At 50.2% G+C, this 21,624-nt stretch overlaps 1 protein-coding gene across 1 annotated transcript; it reads right to left on the bottom strand.

Moving 5' to 3' along the window:
- Positions 1–627: 627 nt before the first annotated feature.
- TFAP2C (transcription factor AP-2 gamma) lies at positions 628–9,310 on the bottom strand. Its single transcript, XM_086474757.1, has 7 exons — positions 9,263–9,310; positions 7,316–7,792; positions 6,937–6,988; positions 5,117–5,339; positions 4,308–4,426; positions 2,750–2,891; positions 628–913 (listed from the first exon to the last, which is right to left on the bottom strand). Exons 1-7 carry the CDS (start codon positions 9,308–9,310, stop codon positions 628–630), a joined length of 1,347 nt encoding a protein of 448 aa, XP_086330883.1.
- Positions 9,311–21,624: the final 12,314 nt, after the last annotated feature.

Raw genomic sequence — 21,624 nt, 5'->3', positions numbered from 1 at the left:
ATTTTAGTACTCTCCTATGGTAATCTGAAAATAAAATAAAAAACAAAACCACAGAATAATTTTACTATTTTCAGGTGTTTATAAAAAATTTTAATGTACATAAATCTATATACCATTGTTTAATACTGCTTTATTGTTACTGTTGCATTTAGAGAGAATAAAACCCTGAAATTGTATCAGATAACAAATAGGTTTCCATCTAAAACCTGTATCTTAAAAACTATACATGAAGCTGGTCACCACTAGATACTTAGATGTGGAAAAGAAATCTAAATATATCTCTTTGTATATTTCCATCAAAACCCCTTTATAGCACCACTTTTACAGCAAAGGATTTCAATACACTTGTACCAAGTACTTATCTTCTGGTAATTGCTTCCACAGATAAGGGATACTGCAGCTTTTAGAAAGACTTGTCTCATGGATCCAGAGGGAGTGAAGATCCTCAATAAGGTGATTTTTTTTTTCCTCCTTTTTTCCCCCTCCTTTCTTAAAAAAAAAAAAAAAAAAAAAAAAAAAAAAAAAAAGGGTAAAGAACCCAAATCTCTATGTTCCCCCTGGCAAGAAAATCCCAGTCTGTGTTTAGGAGGACGAGTTTAAAGTCTGATTTCTCTCCTTTTTCTCCTTTTACTTCCTGTGCTTATCCATTTTATCAATGGTTTTGTTGGTTTCTGCAGGGCTCTGGTCGCCAGCGTTCATGTATGTTTTGTCTGCTATTTTTAATGCTTCATTTAGGTAGTTCTGGACGGATGTCATGGCAGCGCAGATGGCAGCACTCCCAAAGCCATGTGTGATCAGGCTAAAATGAGTCAAACAGCCCTGGATGCCAGGGTCCAAGATGGGACTAGGTCTCGTGTTTCCAAGAGGAGTTCTGTCCTGAGTGAGGAGGTCTGTGAATTCCTTACAAATCTGCCTGCAAGACAGAAAGTGATCACACTTTACACCACGGTGGGAATTTATGCAAAATCAAATAAATAAAAATAAGAGTCTGTATCAAATATTTGACAGTTATGTGGAATTAAGAGTTTTCAGAAATTCATTACTCCAGCAGCAGCAGTGTCTAAAATTAAAGCCTATTTCTTAACACCACTTTCTGATGAACCTTCTGTTAATATCTATGTCACAAAACCACATACACATTCTGGAAAATCTCTCCACCTCTGACATTTGGGCTGGCTCTGCACATCATTTGCTCTAGACTTTAAGGCGGGGGTGGGGGAAATGTAGGGCTAATTTCTATGAGAACTTCTACAGCTGCAGCTAAATTACTTAGAAATACTAAAGCAGCTGAACAGAAGATTCAATTTAGTTGTGCTATTGTATGTATATGCCCTCTTTAAGGGAGCACTAGGCCCTGATCCTGCAAACACTAACACATATGCCTGGCAAAAAGTGAATGGTTAATAATGCTCAAGCATATGTTGTTTGTTGCTTGCAAATCTGTCCCCATGATGGGATTTCACAGGAGCTGAGCAATCTTAACAGAATATCACTTTATCAGAATTTCTGAATCACAAACGTCTTCCAAAAGATGACTCTTGTTAGCACAAATAACAATACCAACAATGAGGAGCGGAAGGAGTACTGCTCAGTAAAAAGCATAATTCTAGAGCTATAGGAGAGACGCTATGTGTCTAAAATTCTAAGATATTCATTCTTGTAAAATAAAGTCTTTTTCAGGATTAATTCAGCAACAAGGGTGTGTTTTGCCTGCCTGATCTGAGCCCAAAGTCAAGGCAACTGTTCTCAGCAGTTTCAGCAGGGTTTTCTCAGATCCCCTGCAGAGTGAGGGTGCTTTCAAAAGCAAGGAATTACGTCGACCCCGAACCAGAAAACATCTCAGGCCAGTATGGATCATGAACAGAAGGCTTTGTTAAACCTCAGCCTGGGAAGGCCAGGGCAGGGGTAAGGTGACAGCAAGGACTCCAGCCACTGGTTTAAGGAAAGCATAACTCAACACAGGTATTTCCTACCCCAGACCCGTTCAGTACGTGGTTTATTTACAGGTACAAGTGTCTGCAGAACAGCCGTAACAAAGCTTCTCTCTTTTAACCTTCCTTTCCTGTGCATCAAGGTTTGTAATGGGAATTTAGTTAAGTACAGGGACTTTTCACACCTACCAAAGGTTGGCTTTCACTGAACTATAAAAATCTTCAGCTGTAATAGTGAAAAGGGACTATCCACAGTTCTTGACTCCTAGTGTCCCGTGGGGGAAACGTGTGCTGCTATTGCCAAAAGCAGTTAGGAGGACAGACATAGTGGCTGAGCTTCCCTTGCACCCAGCATCCCCAGCAGTAAGTCTCCTAGGAGATACCCCTCTGGGCTGCACCCACACAGAGGTGGGTGAACCATCTCCTGCTCCCAGTCCAGACACTGGTTCACATTCCTGGGCCACACCTGCCCTCCAGGTCCTCAACCCTGTCAGTCCTAGGGACATCTTTTTTTAGAGATATAGCTGTGCCAGTATAGGATTTTTTCTGAAGTTTTTACTATGGTTAAAACAACGGAACTGGTCCAAACTGCTTTAGAGGTATCGTATAAGGCTGTTACCACTACTGGTTCAGACTAAAATAACTGCTGCTATAGTTGAATTCAAACCAAAACCAAATAAAATTTTAAAAAAGTTTCATCTCCCTGATTAAAATTACACATGAAAACATACCAAACTGTCCAGTGACAGATATTCATGGTCAGACAAAAGGATCTTTAAAAAGGAGAAGAAAAAAAAAAATCCAAGCCCAAAACTTACTTTGCAGCAAGAAGCATGTTCTTCCTGTTGGCCATTTCATTGCGGCCCATGTGCGGTCTAGTTAAATATTCGGCCACTGCTTTGGAAGGAAACTCTGTCTCACATACATAACCAAAGTCACGAGCAAGATGTACAGCTTCACCTGGTGTGGGTAGAAGGGAATGCTTATTACATGTAGTAACATCTATTTATTATAAAGAGATCAGGGAAATCAAGGAAAGTGCTGTGAATTTTTGAAGTGTATTCCTGTTTTAGAAAGGGACACTGCTATGTTACCACTATACCTTGATTACTATTTTCTAATAGATCAGTGTTTCTTTGTGAGTTTGCATCAAGAAAAAAACCCAACAACAATACCTACATGGTGACTGCTACAATAATTTTCTTGCCTTTATACTAGAAAGAAAAACTCCTGTCTCTATCCAGATGAACTGTGCAGCAAAGACTAGAATTCAGTCTAGATCAAATTGTCCATTGATATTTAAAAAACCCGCCAACCAAATTCTACTCACATAATATAAGGTTTACCAGTTCAGTGTATTTTCACCTTTCTAATAAGCATTTTCATATAGAAAATAAAAACACAAGGTGTATAACTAGGCCACTTTTTTCATTAAGGCAATTTGTTCAGGCTTAAAAAAAATGGATTGGCATGATCAGTGTGTTACCTGTAACGTACATGTGTGCATGTGCACACACATAAGCGCTCTTAAATCCAACTTCCAAAGAAAGGTTTTTAATGGAAGTGGCTGTGTTATTTGAGCTGAAGTAGAAGTGAAATAGCAGTAAGGTACTGTTGGATCATTTTTCACTTTTCAATTGCTGTTTCTACTCCTATTAAATTGTGCCTCTACCAGGAGCTGCTTTAAACAGAAACACAAAGCATCACCATACACATACATATATACACACACACACACACTCATCCCCTTCCAGTCAGCTTAACTGATAGAGGGACCACATAACATGTTACCGATTAAAGGGGCTCCAGTTTCCTATCAGGAAGTCAAAAGCTATAAATCTCACTTTACACGCTTGTTTATTAGAAAAGCTTCTGAGGATACCGCTGAGGTAGGGCCAGGCATTGGAGTCAGCTGCCTCAGACTTTTAAAGTTTCCCAATAAGGAACCAAACCCACTAATGTGATGAGTTTCACCCCTTTTGCCTTCTCTGCTTGTCCCTGCACACACCCGTAACAAAACGAGACAACCCACACCCCTCAAGAAACAGAGACAGGACAAACATATTTTGAACATCTTGGCATGGAGGAGTTACTGCATCCCTGAGATGCAGCCCGTGAGGAAGAGGAGTATTAGCTGGGTTCATGTGAGCAGGGCTCCGAGGCCAAGGGCTTAGTGGCTAGATTTGAAAGAAGACGAAAGGAACCCCTCAAATACAACACAGCTGTTAGTTGCTGCAATGTCCCTATCAAGCTCACTATAAATAAATAAAAACTATTATGTTCTTTGGCTTTCTAGCCTTTCCATGCTTTGCCTAGAGGATAAAAGCTGTACACAAGGGGAGAAAAGTTTATTTTTAAGACACATTCAAAACTGACCTTCCACCAAAGATGTCAATAGTGTCACATTTGCAGCTTTCCTTCTACCAGCAGGAAGATTCAAACCAATTTTATCCAGTTTTTCCCTTAATGATCTCCCACCATTTTTAGATTTGGCTCTGTAATTAGAGAAAATTTAAAAAAAAAAATAAAAAAAAAAAGAGAGGCCTTATTTATCTTCAGAGAACACTTCTTTTTAAAGATGAGAAATTCCAGTTACTGACATTCAATAGGGTTCTACTAGGGGGAAGATAAAAAACAGGCTCTTTTTAAGTGACCTACTTTTTCAATGCTCTACTACAAACCAGCCAGGATGAAACACAGCAGAGGTCAAAATCAAAATGTTTCAAACTGCACCATCGAAACCAACGGCTGTAGAATGGTCACAAGCCGAACTCAGTGTATGCAAAAAAGGACGTAAAGTGTCCTTGTAATGATTAATCGAGACCACGAGCTTTAATCCAAAAATCATTCCATGGGGAAACAGTTTGCCATAGGAATAAGAAATCTCCATGAGCCGTATTTGAGACAAAAATCCAACTTTAAACAGAGAATAATTGCTGTCAGAGCTGTTAATAGCACTTGTCGAGAAGTAGCAGAAGTGCAAAGAAGTTTTATTTCCAAAGCCTATTAGGATTCAGTGTTGTTTGTCTTCTTAAAAATCAGAAATCTGCTAATTCTTATCTTAGCTCCTCGTTGTGCCAAGCTGGCTGCTCAAACACACACAAACACGGGGCGGGAGGCGGGGGGGAGAAAACTCACAAACAATAGACACGACGGGGATGGTTGTGAGGGGAGTCGCAGCCTACCTTCTGAGTACTCCTCCTAGCAAAGAGGCATTGAGACACTCGGGGGGCGAGAGCCTTCTCTGCACCTCTGCTACTGTCACTTTGTATTTCGACGTGGAGCTCAGGAGGGAAAGTCTCCCCGGAACCGAACAGAATACTTCGTTGGGGTTTATGACCACTCCAATTAGTCCATCCTTTTGGCAGGGGAGACTCAAAGCACTGTTTTTTGTTAAGGAAATGGGACCTGCGGGAGGAGGGGGGAAAGCAGGTATTTCATAAAAAGGGAAAATAAGTAGGAAGTGGCAAGTGAATTTTCTTTCTACAAAAAGAGACCAGGAGACAGGATTTCGTTTGGTGTTAAACGCTCAGCTCACACCCTCGACCCCCGTATCCCCAGCATCTATCTGCAGCACGGAGCGCGGCTGCGACCGAAAGCTCCCCACAACTATTCCCGAACAGCCCTATTTTGCCACGCTCAATTCCAAGGAGCTGCCGAACACAACTAAGAATAGCTTTTAAAAACGCACAGACCCCACATCTCTGAAGCAGCATGATGCAAGTTAGCAAATCCACGCTTATAAAAAGCCCGATACAACTATGGACTCGCAATTAGCATCCTTCAGCTCCTGCCAAAAACTCTTTCTAAGCCAGGGCAGGGGGAAGCCTCCCAGCTCCTGCTGGGGGTACATCTTCCACCTCGCACACGCGGATTTAAGAAACTACCTTTGGAAGTTAATCCTAACAAATTCATAACAGACGCTACAACAGAGAGAGGGATGCAGCCCAGAAGAGAACTGAAAGTAAAACGTTGCTCGTTAATGACTTCAGCATTAGGTGAACAGGGACAACAAAGGCTTTGCGAGGAGAAAACCACAGATCCAGCTTTTCCATCCTCTTGCGAATCCACCCAGTTAACCCCCAGTGGTGTGCTGCTGGCTCACAGCACCGATCGGAAAGGGTTAAAGAGCCGAGGTCGACCCCTCTTCCCCGGAGGGGGAAAGATTTTTCAGTGGTGCATCTGACAGCGAAATTATTCTCCCATGAGCTAAACGCAGCAATCAGCGCTCTGACAAACACTTCTGCTTTTCCTCAGTTAGGTATTTGTTTGAAGTCTTCAGAGGAAACTTCCACTGATTTTTTTTTTTTTAACAAATTTGTTTAAAAACAAAAGCAGGGGAAAAAAAAAAACTAAATTACTGTAAATTGAGTCAATACGTCTTTCTCCTTCCTTAAAACCTCATCTACAAAACGATTTCGATTAAGATAAAGCCGAGCAGGCTTATGCCAGCGAACTCACTCCTTCAAAACTTGTTAAGAAGTTGCACGAAATAAAAAAAAAGAAAAAAAAAGAGAAAAAAACCCCCACACAACAAAAACCAAACCACAAAACAAAAAGCCAAACTGTTGTTCCGAGTACTCAAAGACAGAAAAACCCAATCAAATCAAACAAACACAAAACCGAAAAAAACAGCCCCTGTCACTTTACATACACGTATCCCAGGACAGCATTAAACTCGGTCCAAGATCCTGGTTTCGATTAAAGCCACACAAGAACAGGGACCCGTCCGTGTGGGGACGGCCAGTGTCCCCCGGAGGCTCCTCTCACGCGGGCTCGCCGCCGCCGGACCGGGGCAGCCCCGGGGGTTTGTCCCCGCCGCCGCTTTCCCCTCGGATGGCGTTAGAAAAATCCAGCGGCGGAAAGAGCGTAATAAAAGCCCCATCGCCCTCTCGATCCAAAAGGATCAGTCTTTTAAAGAGATAATAAGGCGTCAATTCACCGGTGCGTCATTAAACTTTAACTATTGACAAGGGAAAGTAAACTGCAGTGCCACTTTACTGACCTTTTCTAATGACTGTCTGGTCATGCATTAATAAGTGTTGATCTTCCACATTCTGGAAAGAGAAAGGGGAGAAAGTTTCCCATCTTGAAAAGCTGAAAAGCAAGGAGACGGGGGCTTTTGGGAAACCCACCCCCCTCCCCACCCGCCCCCATCTTAAGGGCAAAAGGCGAAAAAAAGGCGGGTTTCGCTCCAAGGACGGGGATGGGGCAAGTAAAGCTGGGATGTGCCGAAGGGGACGGTGCCTGGCCCCACAGCGGAGCGCTGGGGCACCTCTGCCGGCCGCGGAGCGCCCGTCCCGCCCGCCTCCCACGATGTGCGGGGCGACCCCGGGGTGGAAGGGGGGGGGGGGGGGGGGGGGCGGAGGGTTCGGGGGTTTTACCTGCACCTCCTCCATCTGGTGGGCCATGTCGTGCAGGCCCAGGTTATCGGCCAGCGCCGAGGCGTCCAGCCCGTGGCCGTGGGGCAGGAGGAGCTCGGAACGCCGGTACGTTTCCCTGCGGCCGCCGGCCGAGCCGCTCTCCAGCGCCGAGAGGTGGGGGACGAGGCCGGGGCGGCCGTGGGGGGCGAGCCCGGCCGGGTCCTGGCTCTGCCGGTTGGGCCAAGCGCTCTGCTGCTGGCTGGGGGGTGGCGGCGGCGGCTGGTGGAGGGGGTTGATGGAGAAGGGGTCCCCGAGGTGAGAGTAGGGGTCGCTGGACTGGGAGTAAGGCAGCGGCTGGTACGGAGGAGGGAAGTAGGGGGGCTGGAAGTCGGAGGCGCCCGAGTGGGAGAGCGGCGGTGCCGGGCTGTACAGGTGCTGGCTGACCGCCGAGAGGTGGGGGAGACGCGGGTTCCCGTTGCTGCTCCCATCGTGGCGGTCCTGGAAAGCACAGAGGAGGGGGGAGAAGGGAGGCGGCCGTCATCGGGGGGCTGGAGGGCAGCGGCGGCAGCCCGGGGGGACACGCCGGGCGGCGGCCGCTCGGGGCTGCGGGCACTGGCTGGCACTGGGGAAGAGGGAAGGGAGAGGGAGAGCTGCCCTGCTCCTGCCCGGGGAGTCTTCCCTTTTTAAGGCATTTCGCGTGAGAAAGCACCCCCGCTCCCCGGGAAGAGACCACAAACCAGTTCTCACTGCTCTCCTCATCGCTACAACAGCCTAACCCTCAGGCTTGTGTAGGTCCTTGGAAGAATCATTCAATTAAGAAAAAAAAAAAAAGTTCAACTCAATGACCCAGCCCGATTTCCGCCGCGCTGCCCCGGCGGGGGAGGAGACTCCGAGGCAGGGGGCTGCAGACCCCCTACCCTTGGAGAGAAAGGCCCTGGGCAGAAGAGGCCGGAGGCCCCCGGGACCCCATCCTTCCCACCCCCCCGGGGCCCCGGGAACCCTCCGGGAAGCACCGCTGTCGCCCGACGACTGCTGGCGCGGCAGGGAAGGACGGCGTTCCTCCCTCCAGCCGTCCCATCTCTGCTTCTCCCCCGATTTCAAATCTCAGCAATCAAAGCTTAAATGTCTACATTGAGCTGATCCAGGGATTTAGCAGCTTCTGGCTTCACGGTCATTAAAATAACAGGGCTAGTTAATAAGAGGTGAATGGGGTCCCAATGGAGCGTGAAGCGCGGACTGCAGCTAATCTGTAGGAGCCAAGCAGGCGGACCGCGACTAATGGAGCCGGGGAACAGGGGGGGCGGACGGACACAGCCTCTTTCGGAGAGATCAAAACCCGGGAGCACCGCACGGGGGGTGGGAGACACTCCCGCGGAGGCGGGGGGGGGGGGGGAACGGCCATTCGGGGCGGGAGCCCGGCTCATCCCCGCAGCAGCTGCTACCTGCGGCCGGCCGGCTCCGCCGCATCTCCCGGCCCTCTCCCACCCGGAGCGGGGCCGGCGCCGCTCGGCGCCTCACAGCCCGGACCGGTCCGACAGGCTGGGGCAGCCGGCACCGCGCTCCGCCGGCGGGCGGGGGGCTGCCCGCTTCTGCCTTCGGCCCCGGCTCTTGCTTCTCCTGCCCCGCTCCCGTAAGGCGCTGCTCCACCGGGAGGGTGGCGGACGCGGGATGCGAGCTCGTTTCTCCCAGCCGCGGCTTTCACTCCGTCTTATTTAAGAGTTGAAAAGACTCGAGGGAAAAAAAAATAAAATTCGCACCTCCAAAGGAAAAAAAAAAAAAAAAAAAAAAGCAACCCGGGGTTCTTCGGGAAGGGCTAAATCCCGCCCGGCGGGGAGGCAGGAGAGCCAGGCGGCGGGTGGAAGCGAGCGGGGAGGGAGGGCAGCGCGGCTCGGGGGGGCGGCGGAGCTCCGCGCTGCCCCACGCCGGACCCCCCCTTCCCCACTCCCGACCCCTCCCCGCGCTTCTCACCTCGCAGTCCTCTTCGTACTTGACATTATCTGCTAGTTTCCACAACATGGCGTCCAGCGTCCAAACCAGGTGAGTGGTGCCGAAAACAGACGAGAGCTCAGCCCCCCCCCACGGGCGGTAAATCCACGTCGGCACTGGGGAAGAGGAGCTGCCCCCCGGACGGAGCTCAGTTGGCAGGCATGAAGGCAGATGACGGACTAAACCTCCGCGCTTATGGTCACTCGGATTTTTTTCCCTGCCCAGACGCCCTTAATGGCAATAGGATTATCATAACTCCTCCCCAGGGATGGCTTGGGAGCCGCGGCCGCCAGCCACTCAGGAGGGAGCGCACAGCCTCAAGCCACTCCTTCCGCGCTACGCTCCGCACCCGCGGAGGGGTGGGGAGGCAGCGCGGAGCTGGACCCCCCTCCTCAGCGTCCAGGACGCGGGGAGGGCAGTCCTGCCCCACGGGGAAAGGGTCACGCGTGGATATCCCCTCCACTCCCCCTGCGAAGAGGCTGCCCCCAAAAGCCCCACCACGTGTTGGCTTTTTTTGGGGGGGGGGGGGGGTTGGCAGTGTCGGGTCCCCCCCCCCGCGTGCTGAAATCGGCGTGGGGAGGCGCAGCGCCGGTGCCCCCGCGCTCGGTGGGTCCGGCGGCTTCTGGGCGGAATAAATTCGGAAAAAGTTCTCTTTGCAAAAGCGAGAAAGTCCGAGCGCCAGCCTGAGCTCAATTTGCATAATTGTCAAGAGTTTGAATTACTGATAACAACTTGTAAGCTACCAATGTTTAAGGTATAATTTGCTTAATTATCCGACAAGATTATTGCAGTTGTGCTGAAACCCTGGTAGGTAAAGCAGCACTGATTCAGCGTCCCCGATTAGGGGCTGTGTGAATTATGCCACCGGTTCCTTGCATCATTATTGTTTTTTTGGGGTTTTTTTGGGTTTTTTTTGTTTTTTTTTTTTAACGAAAATCCCGCCTGTCTAGTCTTTTCGTGCAAACTTGGGGCTGGGGAAGCAGGTGGGAGGTGAGACAGGCATTTTCGGACGCCGTGAGCGCACTTTCATCTAAGCTTAGAAAATACTTCCCTGCCAAATTGCTACCTTTCTGCAGCCATTTGATCTATGCAGTTATGGGTGTCAGACAAAATGAACATCGTTTTCAAAAGCAACGACTTCTCTCAGTGTTTTTAAGGTGCATCCGGATCACTGCTCATTTACATGAGAGGAGCAAGTGTTTGTTTATTGTGGCAGGGACAAAAGATGACCCTGGACAGTGCTGGCTGCGGAGATCTCGGCTATCTCAGTGCCCGGGGACGAGCCGCCTGAGAGCTGTTATTAAAGGCCGCAGATAGACCCATGTCTCAAGATTTAAACCAGTTCTCACTTGCCTCGCTTTTTTTTCCTAAAGATCGGGGTAGAAAAATAACAAGAAGAATAATTAAAAAAAAAAAAAGGCAACCCATAACCACAAAACCCCCTCTATCCGACTGAGAGAATGATCTAAAAATAAACCCGAGGAGGCTAGGGGTGCTGGAAGTAACTGTTGGAGGTGTTATCTGCCTTATCTAGCACGCAGGTGCTGATCTGCAGCAGTTGCATTGAGCCCATCATCATCAGGGACTCCGCATTATCATTTTTGGTGGAGTCTCTATTTATTTTTTTTAAACGACGGTGTTTTTCTTCCAGGGATGTTTCTTTGAAATGCAGTTCGCGACGATTATTAGCGAGTGTGCTTGCGCTGCTCCTGGCGTCATTAAGACTAGGAATCTAAATAATAAAAGACAGGGGGAGCTTAAAGTTCATTTGTATTAAAGGGACAAGATGGATTTAGAAAGAAACGAGGAAGGGAGACGTCGAGCTTCCCAGGTTTCGGATCAGCTCTTCTTCCTTCCAAAGAGACCCTGTAGTGTAGCAACGTTGGTCATTTTTATCATAACCTCAGAAACCAGATTTTCTTTCTGCTCAGAAACGTCACACTGAGAGGCGACGACGATTTTCTCATTCTTGAGAATTGTCAAGGTCTGAACACCTTCCTTTTGTTTCTTTTGGTGGCCAAAATCACAAAGATTGATTCAGTTTCTTATTATTTGTTGCGTATGTCTAACTAATATTATAAATAAAGGCGTGGAAGAGGATGAGGGATTTATACGAAATTACCTAAACAAGGCGACCAAAATAAGCGCTTGGCTTCCTCGAAAACAAACCAAGAACGCAGAGAAGAGACTAAATGCGGGGAAGTTTGTCTCAAACTTTCTCGTACATCCACTTGCTCCTCGATCTCTGCTCGCAGCAACGGCAGCTGCCAGGGACAGGCACAGGGGTCCGGGCTCCGCGGGGAGCCGAGCAGGGCAGGGGGGAGCACTGCCCACCGCCTCCCGGGCGAGGTCCGGCCCGACAGCGGTTCCCTCCGCACCCGCGCCGCCGCCGCGCAGGTGATGCCGCCCCCGGGACCGAGCGAGGCTCCTGTCCCGGCTGCTCCTGCCCAGGGATGCTTCGATTAAATAAACGGCCCGGCGTCTGGGCAGCACAGCGGCTCGGGCCTTTTCGGGGGAGGGGGCAGGGGGCAGGGGGGATAACGCTTTTGGAGCTGCTCCCGCTCCGAAGCGTGGCTTTCCGCAATCCTCTGCGCTTATGCGCAAACCGGCCGAGCAGCGGGCTGCGGGCGGGCGGGCCGGGGGCCACCGGCAAAGCAGGCGGGCGGCAGCGCCTGTCCGCCGCCCGGCTGTGCCCTCCCACGCCCGGCGAAACTCTCCCTTTCCAGGGAACTCCCGGGCAGAGGCAGCCAGGGCTGCTGCAAGGACACGGCACCTCCCGGGACGCTCCTTTTGAGACAAGGGGCAGAGCTGTGCCGGAACCGAGGAGCAGCCCGGGAGGTGGCTCCTGAGAGGTGACAGCTTTATTTACTTATTAAAAAAAAAAAAAAAAAAGTGCCCTTACTCTGGTGACATCCCCCTGATAGGGCTAAGATTTCCAAGAAGCGGCTTTTTGCTTGTTGGGGGCTTACTTCCTCCGCGCACCCTTCTTTTTACGAGGATGCAGTTTCCCATGGGGGACCATAAAGCACCCCCGGGGGTGAAGACGCTCTCGGGAGGCGATCCAGAGCCCACTGCTGAGCCTCTGTCACATTCAGTAGCTTTCCTATTTGGCAGCAATTAAAAGGGAACGTGGGGATGCTAATTACATCCCTCTTCCTCAAAAAATTATTTAAACACACGCATATCTGTACCACTAATGAGACTGCAGCAACCTGTCCGGGTTGTCGCCTCGGCTCCTGCAGAGCTTCACAAAGGGAGCTGCTGCCCCGCGGCGCCGGGGGACTTTCCGTGTCACTTCCACCCCGAGTCCGCGGGGAGGGGCGGAAAGCGGCGTGTCCCGCCCCACGCAGCGGACCCCGCCCGGGCTGCCGCAGCCCGGAGGGGCAGGACACCCCCGCACACACCCCAGCCCAAAGCTGGGGGGGTGGCAGAGCCGCCCCCCCCGCCCCCGGCAGGACTGAGACGGGGGGTGTCCTGCTCAGGCTGCCCAGAGGGGATCCCCAGGGGGGGCCGGGGCAAGTGCAGAGAGGTACGTACTGGCCAGTGGATCCTCCCCAGCGGAGCCACGGGGCGTGCGGCGCCGGCAGCTGCCTCCCTGCCGCGGCCGCGGACACCTGGGCGCGGAGCAGCGCGACCGCGCACCGCATCGGCGCCCTCGCCCCGGCCTGTCCTCCCCCTTCCCAAACCCTGGGCCCGGCAGCCCCCCGACCCGCGGGCTCCCCAGCCCCCGCAGGGGGACAGAGAAGCGCTCCCGGTTCCCCCCGCCGGGCTTCATTCCCGGTGGCCGCGCCGCAAGGTCGATCCCCGCTGCTGGAGGGATCCCACCGGGCCGCGGCAGAGCCGGGACGTTTTAAGGAGGTTTTCGCCACTGCTCCGCCGTTTCTCCTCCCTTTACGGCGCCCCGGGGGATGGAGGCAGGGGTGTGCGGTGTGTTCCCCCGCGGCTGCTCGCACCGGGAGCATCCCTGACCGACGGGAGCCTCTTCCTCGCCCCCCGTCCCCCCCCCCACCGGGAGGGCAGCGGCCGCTCGGGAGCCGCTGGCTCCATTGCATCGCCCCGGCGGCGGTCCGGGCTGCCTCCGCCCCTCCCCGAGGCTCCCGCATCCCTGGGGGCTGGCAGCGTCGGGCTCCGGCAGGGCTCTGGGCACCCACACCAGTATTACAGCACTGTTTCAGCTGCTGCACTGGAGCCGGAGGCTCATCGGGGGCTGTAAGTGTGCCAGCCCCAGACCTTGCCCCCCACCCCGCAGCTTGCCCCCCAGCAGAGAAAGCGAAGGCGATGGGGAGCGGAGAGGGGATGCGCGGTCGGGCACTCATCACATGCTCAGCTCCCTGCCTCAGCGTCCAGCCCCTGCTTCTGCAGGAGGCGAGAAGAAAGCGTGCCCACACCGCGGCTGTTTTTTTTCCCAACCTATTAATTTGCTTAATAAAAACTATTCCAGCTATGATTTCTTCCTGCTTCTTCCCGACGGAGCTGGAGGAGCAGAGTCCCCTGGCCATAGCGTGCCGTGAGCCTGCAGCGGAGAGGATGTGTTTAGCAATTCACGAGCAGAAGTGACAGACTTTGACACCAGGCACTTTCGGGCCCTGGGTTAGATGCTGCATGGCATGTGGCAGAGGTTCAGCAGCGATGCGCAGCTGCCTCGGGCTCCTGCAAAGGAGTTTCTCTGGCTTTTGTACACAAGAAGTTTTGTTGAGCTGGATGGTTTGCAACAGGAGACGGATACCTGGGAAGGAGGGAGCTCACAGGAGCCTGCCTGCAGCCACAGCATGGGACAGGGCAAGGAAGACCCAAATTCCCAGCCTGTCCCTGTCCTTGAGGCAAGGGATGACCACAAATGTGACTGCAGCTGCATTTACCTCAGTCTCCTCATTCATAAAACAAGGGTAATAATCGCAGTGCCGGTGAGAGCTGGATTCCCATCAGGTGCGATCAAGGAGAAGTGGGAGTCATGGTCCCCAAGACCCTTGCGTCTCTGTCCAGTGACCCTGAGGTACCTCCCCGGGGCTCTGGCATTCTGCCTGCAGTGGTGTGATCACTGCATTCTGGAGAGATGCTCTGATTTTTTCTAATTCCTTCCATTTTATGTCCATTAGGAGCAGCAGTGCCATGAACTTCACTGCTGTCAGCCAGAGTGTTGCTCCAAAGGATCTCCTTGCTGGACTGTGTAATTGAACTCAGTTCATTAGTGCAGGAAGCAGACTCCACATCAAGAAAAACAAGATCAAAACCCAAAAACAGTCAAAACACCACAATGCTAAATGTGAAATCAGGATTCATGTATTTAGTTATGCTCTTTCCTGAAAGCAAAAAGATAAACAGGCTCTTGGCACATTATACATAATTCATACTTAAAAAAATAAAGCCTTCATGGATCATACATTCCTACAGCTAATTGCTTGTACTACAATAAGGGAAAAAAAGCCCCAGTACCACAAAAAGAAAGAATCCCATAGGCTAAACCAGCAGAAAAGTATGTATTGCAAATACAGACACAGATATGAGCTAAAAAAACATTGCTCAGCCCAACTGAGGCTGTAGCTAATACAAATTCTTCAATGTGAGCCTCCCATTCCTTTTGCCCTTTCAGAAAAAGGAGCAGGCGTTGTCACAGAGCTCTACTTGTACTGTAAAAACATCTGCCACGAGTCGCTGTCTTTATCCTTTCCTCTGCTTTCAGGGTATGCGCAGCCCACATGGTACCCTAAATTATGCAGCATGTTTTGAGATAACAGCTGCTGGTGCACAATGGTGGTGGTTTGGGGAAGGTTCCTCCACTGACAGAGATGGGCACCAGGTACAAAAGGTCTTTTTCTTCCCCAGCTTTGAGGGGTCCTGCAGCCTCTGCACCTTCAGAGGCTCAATCAATCGAGTGTGCTGTGTGTTTTTTAAAATATCCACTCCTCCGTGTACACACACAGACACAGACACACACATGCACAAGTATAAAATCCTAATAGATAAATAATCTAAACACTTTCATAGGTGATTTTGAGCACAATATAAAGGAGTTCAGCAGAGATGCAGACAGTACTTGTACAGTAGGAAAGGAATTAACAGAACAGTCAGATGCCTTATTTCTAGTTACCTTTCACTCTTCAGTCCTCTTAAAGGAGTGATGAAATCAGTAAACTGACCTCCGTGTCAGGGAAATGGGTCACGTGAGTTGAAGCTGAGGATTTTCCCTGCAGGCAATCAGAATAAGTAAAGAAAACAAAATCAGTTACTCTTTTACTTCCATAGTCCAGTTTCTTGAAAACACCTAATGCCTCTAAATAGCCAGTCTTGCCCAGAGTCTTCCATCAAAGCTCAGTTGGACAAAGTCTGAAATGTGTCACGTATGGGGGAAAAGCTTGGAGGGACAAAAATTTAAAGGCAACTACAAAACTCCCAAACTCTTCGGCCTTTTTGTCACGTCACAGCAAAGAAGAGCGCAAGGACACTCTTCCCTTCCATGACCCCTTTAATAGATTACCACCGGCGTTTGCTTGATTGGGATGCGTTGGAAAACACAGAGGGTTTGGTGGCACCACGTTTTCTCCTTTGTGACGTTTCTCCACTGCTGGCACATTGGTGAGCTGCAACACGATTACATGGCAAGATGAAGCAGAGCTGTGGGGAGGGGGGGGCGGGAAATGAACTGCTGACAAAAATTACATCAGTCAAAAGTCTACACCTAATGCACTCTGTCATTTATAATCACACTAATAAGGCACCAGTGAAGGGCTGTCAGCATTATAAAATATCAGGTGCCAGGAAATACCTTCAAATTCTTCCAAACCTGCTCCAAGCTGCATTCTCAAGGACTTGATTTTGGAGGTGTATCTGCAGAGACGAGATTCCAGGATGATGTCGCACGGCTACTGTAGCAAATATATGCAGGGTCAGATTTTTTTTTTTTTTAATAGCTCTGTTTTTTTCCATGCAAAGTTATTCGCAAAACTTCATGCAGCACTGCTGATGCAAAGGCGCAAAGGAGATACTCTGAGGTGTAAGAAGTCACGCTACTTAGAAACCTCTTACCTATGTTCAGCTAATTACATGAAGGTACGATTGCAGAAAGATGCAGACTTGGGATGTCCAGATGATTTTTCTTGTACTAAAACCCCTGCACTCTTTGCTGTTCAGTAATAAAATGGAGGTAATAGGATTCAGAGTGCTTCAGTTCCAATCTGAATTCAGGCAGCCTTTCAGGCATCTTCATTTTTAGGTTTCCAACTCATCCTCTGTCATCCCTTTCCCCCTCTACCTGCTCACAGGCACCCACGCTCCCAGATTTCCCATCATTGCTGTTACTAACAGTTTTGCACCGGAACACTGCTGTGATGGGGCAGCTATGGCTCACCGTGCCTGATCCTCAACTCTCTCTTTGCCTGTGCTACATTTCTACCTGCTGGAGCAGTGAAAGTGCCCAGCACGTATCAGTCCAGAGAAGTTTAAGTGGTGTAACAAAGATATTTGCTGGATTTCCAACCTCTGACATAGCTGTTTCAGGAGAGAGCCCAGAGTTCCTGTCCCGTGGGATTTAAGACACCACTGAGCAATACAGTTCATCCAGCTTTAAATCTACTGCTACTATTATAAAGCTCTGTCACTGGAAAGCACTAAGACGGTATAAATTCACTCTACCATCACAGATATATTGAAAAAGAGGCTGACGTTAACTTAGTACCAGCAGTTTTATGCTGTGTCAGATATCTTTTTGCCCACACCATTGCAGCCAGACGTGGTCCGTCATCCCATGACCAAAACAAATGTACAAAACCAGTGACTCCAAAGCTGACCCTAACCACGTGCTTTGACTAACTCAGCAGAAAGGCAACTGTGGGTCCATGCCTGATCCAGATTAAATTTATGCTGTTTAGATGACTTAGTGGTCCAGAGAACTGAGACTAATGACCCTGGGAGCACGGCCTCGGACAGCCTAGGAGGGGATGTGAGAAGAGCTGCTCCCTCCCTCTGGGGCTTGAGGGAGTGAAGTTTTGCTTTGGGGAGCTGTAGGGCAAGGGTCTGTCGAGGAATGAAAGGGAATTTGGAGGGCAGGGAAGACAGTTTTTACAATTGAGTCATGTTGGTGCAAGATGGATGGTCACCTTTGAAAGCTAGCCTTATGCTGAGAGGAAAGGAAGGAGGCCACCACTTCCTTGTGCTGGGCTGCATTAGAATTGAAAACAATCACAGCGGCACAACAAAACCAGCTTAGCTGAACAGATGCAAATCCAGCAGCAGACATGGGCTCAAACCAGGTCAAGCTGCACCCATGCAAATTACGGGTTACCCCAGAGCGCACCGTGTCCACACCGAGGGTGTGTGCTGGTGCGCTGCCAGAATGACCTGAACTCCAGCCTGGGTCCAGGCTGTCGGGCAATCTTGCCCCAGGGGGGGCCTGGCAAACTGCCCTGTGCAAGCGCGGCAAGGCTTTCTCCCAAGTGCCCTCGCCCGGTGCCAAATGCATCTCCCCTTGGAGACTTTGCCCATACAGCTACACAGGGAAGCTGCAGAGAAGGCTGACTAGCCCGAGGGGAGATTTGCCAGTACAGCCAGCCCGATAAAGCACTCCTCTTGTGTAAACACAGAATACACCAGCTAAAGTGCTCTTCTGTCAGCATAGCTTATCCCAGCGTAGTTTTGCCAAAGGAATCCTTGCTCGCGTTTCAGCGAGACTGTAAATCTGTTGTAGCATGGTCAGGAGCCGCTCAGAGCAACATCACTGCAAACACCACAAATCTCTTCACCAGTTCAAGTTTGTTCCCAGGCTTCCAAGTCACGGTGTTGTTCTCTGGTGGGGCAGGTATCGTCTGCTCTTTCCTAGGCAGCATATAAAGCCACTGCAGCCACCAAGGTGGCCAGTGAAATACGGCCATGTGGCCAAGGTCCTCCAGAACCCCCAGCATCCTGGGCATGCCCAGGCTCCTTGTCCATGCCCCAGGCACCAGTTGCCACTTAGACCTGTGGCTTGTTCCAGCCAAACCTCATCAAGCCCACAGTGCCTTCTGGAGCCCAAACCTGACCCTGCTTAGTAATGGTGGAATGTAAATAGTCACAGGGAGGCTTTGCAATGAATGGAAGGGAGGGCTGTGTTCACACTTCTGCTGCAAAAAAGCCCAGTCAGTTGACTAGTCTGTATAAACTGTGAGCACTAACTGGTGAGGGGAAGGGTCCGGGTACTTGCTTTTTTAAGTCCTGAACCCTCCCTTCCTAAAAGCCATGCTTCAGCTTCTCTGGAGAGTATGTTGTGCCCACGAGCCTGATCAGTAGCGAGGGCCATGTCTGCACGCAAGAAGGGGAGAATTTACGTCTTCAGCAGTCTCAGACTGGCTGAATGTCTGCCACGCTCTGCTGGTCCTCACCAGCTCTGCACTACCTATGCACGTACACAGCACACCGTCTTCCTGTCCCAGAAGTTTGGGGACTCAGTATTTCCTTGTTTATAGTGGGAAGCAGGAAACATGGAAATGTAAAGCATATCTACAAGGTACAAACACCTCCAGCTTGCCCTGCCCCTGCCCCAAGCTGGCCAGATGTGATCTGGGAGCTCCAGAAGCCCTCACAGCACCTGAGACACCAATTCCCTACCAGAGCAGGCACAGTGGCTCCAGCAGAGCAATGGCTGGCAGCCTCCCAAACCCTCTGACACATCAAGCCAGTTCAGAGCAGGCACAGAGAAAGCTTCAGTCTCTGCAGACATGCCCAAAGGGTCTTGCTCAACACAGGAAGGCTGTGATGGCAAAGAGGTGATGCTGGCTCTGCATCAGAAGACCGCAATCTCATCTCGTCCCTCGGACATGGGAAGTCCCTGGACAGAGGCTGAGGGCTGTATCACCCTGTTTAAGCTCTGCAAGCGGGTTGTGGCACATGGCTTCCTGCGCACACACCTTGCCGTCAGGACTGGACCATGCCAGAGACCTTTAGGCTCCAGTCTCAGGACAGTCTACCTGAAGCATGCAATTGATGCTCCTTGTAATTTTACCAGAGCTGGTGCCATTGCAAATGCCATTCTTATCTACCTAAGTACAGATCCTCTCTTGAATTGTTAACAACGTCATGCAGCAATTTGTTACATAAGCTCATTAAGTTTTTTAATGTATCTATGTTAATAGAAACATAAATATGGAAATTTTAATTTCAAACCTGTTTCTGAAAGCATTAGCTGGGAAACTAGTCTGAGAAAAAGCAAATATGATCCAGGAATACCCAGGGATTTATTCAGGATTTAGGTATCACTGTGACGGACAGAGCAGGAAAGGGGGTGTCAGGATGCCAGAGTTACGCTCCTCACTGATCAGCTCTGTGACCCTTCAAAAGCCCACTCTCAACAGAAAAACGTTGGTTACTTTCACTGTTTTTCCTGTCCTTAGCCACACTACAGTGACAGTCTACTTTAATTTCTATTATTTTTTCTCTTATTGCAGGTACATTGTTAACACAAATAAAAGGACTCTGATTAGTGAAAGGAAAATCTTAACTGCAGCCCCCTTATCCCCCCAAAAAACAAATTAAAATGGCAAAATACATTAAAATAGGTTTCAGCTGTATTTCATCCCTATTAGTTTTATGCATCATTTATAGTATAAATGCTTTCTCGGTGTATTCACGTTTGGCTCTACCCCTTTAGTTCGGTGGTATAACATGGGAGAACACTTACACATCTCATGATCCTGCCCTGAAAGGAACAGGCCACTTATGGAGCTCTCAGACCAGGCTCCTCTGCTCTGGTACCTCCACGACAGCTTCACCAGGAGCAGCTGTGTAAGCTCTGTTCATTATACAGGCACAGGCAACACATTTATACTGCTATTGATACCTCACCACAACACTCAGTGCCTGCAGATGGAAGCCGATGTTAAATTACAAGGGTATAAAGTTAGCTGCTCTGTATTAATTCTCTGTGTAAGGCTGTGCTGCCAGAAGATGCCAAATCCAGTCTGAAGGCATCTGTGTGCCAGATGAGCAATTCCATGTCCACACTGAAGTAAATTCTCCCTGTTGGTTCAACTTTATCATTTTTTTTAAGGGGTGAATTGGCTGGGGTAGTGGTGAAGCACACACCAGAGCAGGACAAACCATCATGGTGGTGTACATGCTATGTCACAGGCTCCATCTCAGCAGGCCTTGCACTCCTGATGCTCATCAGATGCGTGATGCTGGACGCTGGCTTCTAGTGAATGTGGCCTCAGGCTGCCCTGCTGCAGGAGCTGCACCAGTACAGCTCACCAGTGCCAAAAGGGGGCCGGGGTGTATGTGTGTCTTTCTCCTTCATCTCTTTTTTCTCCTTTTTTTTTGGGCTTCCAGTAGCAGGAGCCAGTTTCTGACATTTGTTGGCCCTCTCCATGCATCGCTTCTGTTGTATGAATTTTCTGCCAGATTAGTGACTTCAAGTAGCCCATGGAGAGCAGGGAGCCAGCAGCTGGCTCCAGCCTTCAAGGCCTCTTACTCCACAACAGTTTCTGCACTGCTTTTCCGTGTCAGCCACACAGGATGTTAAAATGCCCTTCCCTCTTCCATTGCCTTCCTTGTCAGGTAGAGAGGGAGGCTGTTTCTAAAACTCAGCTTTTTTAACAAACCTTTCAACATGCCACAAACACTGTAGCGCCCCTTGGATACGGAACGTCCCTCATTAATTTTATACATATATAGGACACTTGGTTGGTGGCAGACTGCCCTGAGAGGCCGATGAGGGTGGGTGACGGACGGGGAATTGCTCCTGCTCTCTCACAGCCCCTGCCAGGCCAAGACGACACCTTGTCTCAGCCCAGCCTGGTGTGGATTCAAGCCAAGGATTCATTGTCTGAGGCCAGAACCGGTTAACAGGAGGGAATAGACCGTCCTGAGCACTTTTCCTCATTCCCAGATTTTATAAGCTCTTCCTGACGCCGTGGCATTGGTTGGAAATACCTGACCTTAAACCCAGCCATTTGGAGCCATTGTGTTGGTGACAAGGTCCTTCTGGGTGTGAGGGAGTCGGGCGGCACCACCCACCCCGAGCCCCCAGCCCAGCCAGGCGCCGGCCGCTGCATCTCACTGGGGGCTTTCAGGTGCAAATGCTGCCAAGTGCTCCGCAGCCCCCACCCCTGGCATGGCCATCTGGGGTCATTGACATCGATGCGAAATGTTTCGAGTTGTTAATTAGGCAATAATGACCAATGGGAAGGGCATTTCCTGGCTGTTAACTGGAGGCTCCTGACCTCGAGGTCAGTATCAGTCACGCAGGAGTTATTAAAACGTGGAGGAAGAGAAGAGCAGGCCAAGAGCAGCAAACCCCTCAGCTCCTGGGGTGGCGAGCGCTCCTCCATCGCACGACGCAGCAGGGAAAGGGCAGGTACCTGTGCCTTACCTGCACCCGG

The sequence above is a fragment of the Leptosomus discolor genome, chromosome 17 (assembly GCF_034619465.1).
Source record: "Leptosomus discolor isolate bLepDis1 chromosome 17, bLepDis1.hap2, whole genome shotgun sequence".
Taxonomy (NCBI): domain Eukaryota; kingdom Metazoa; phylum Chordata; class Aves; order Leptosomiformes; family Leptosomidae; genus Leptosomus; species Leptosomus discolor.
Note: the sequence above shows the minus strand (reverse complement) of the source record. Positions and strands in the feature narration are given on the sequence as shown.

What these genes read in the sequence shown, in the direction of transcription:
- TFAP2C (XM_086474757.1), bottom strand. Translation starts at nt 9,310, where the DNA reads ATGTTGTGGAAACTAGCAGATAATGTCAAGTACGAAGAGGACTGCGAG. An exon ending in ATTGACATCTTTGGTGGAAG is followed by an intron (nt 2,892 to 4,307) that starts GTCAGTTTTGAA and finishes TACCCACACCAG; the next exon opens with GTGAAGCTGTACATCTTGCT. An exon ending in AACATGCTTCTTGCTGCAAA is followed by an intron (nt 914 to 2,749) that starts GTAAGTTTTGGG and finishes TCTGTCTTGCAG; the next exon opens with GCAGATTTGTAAGGAATTCA.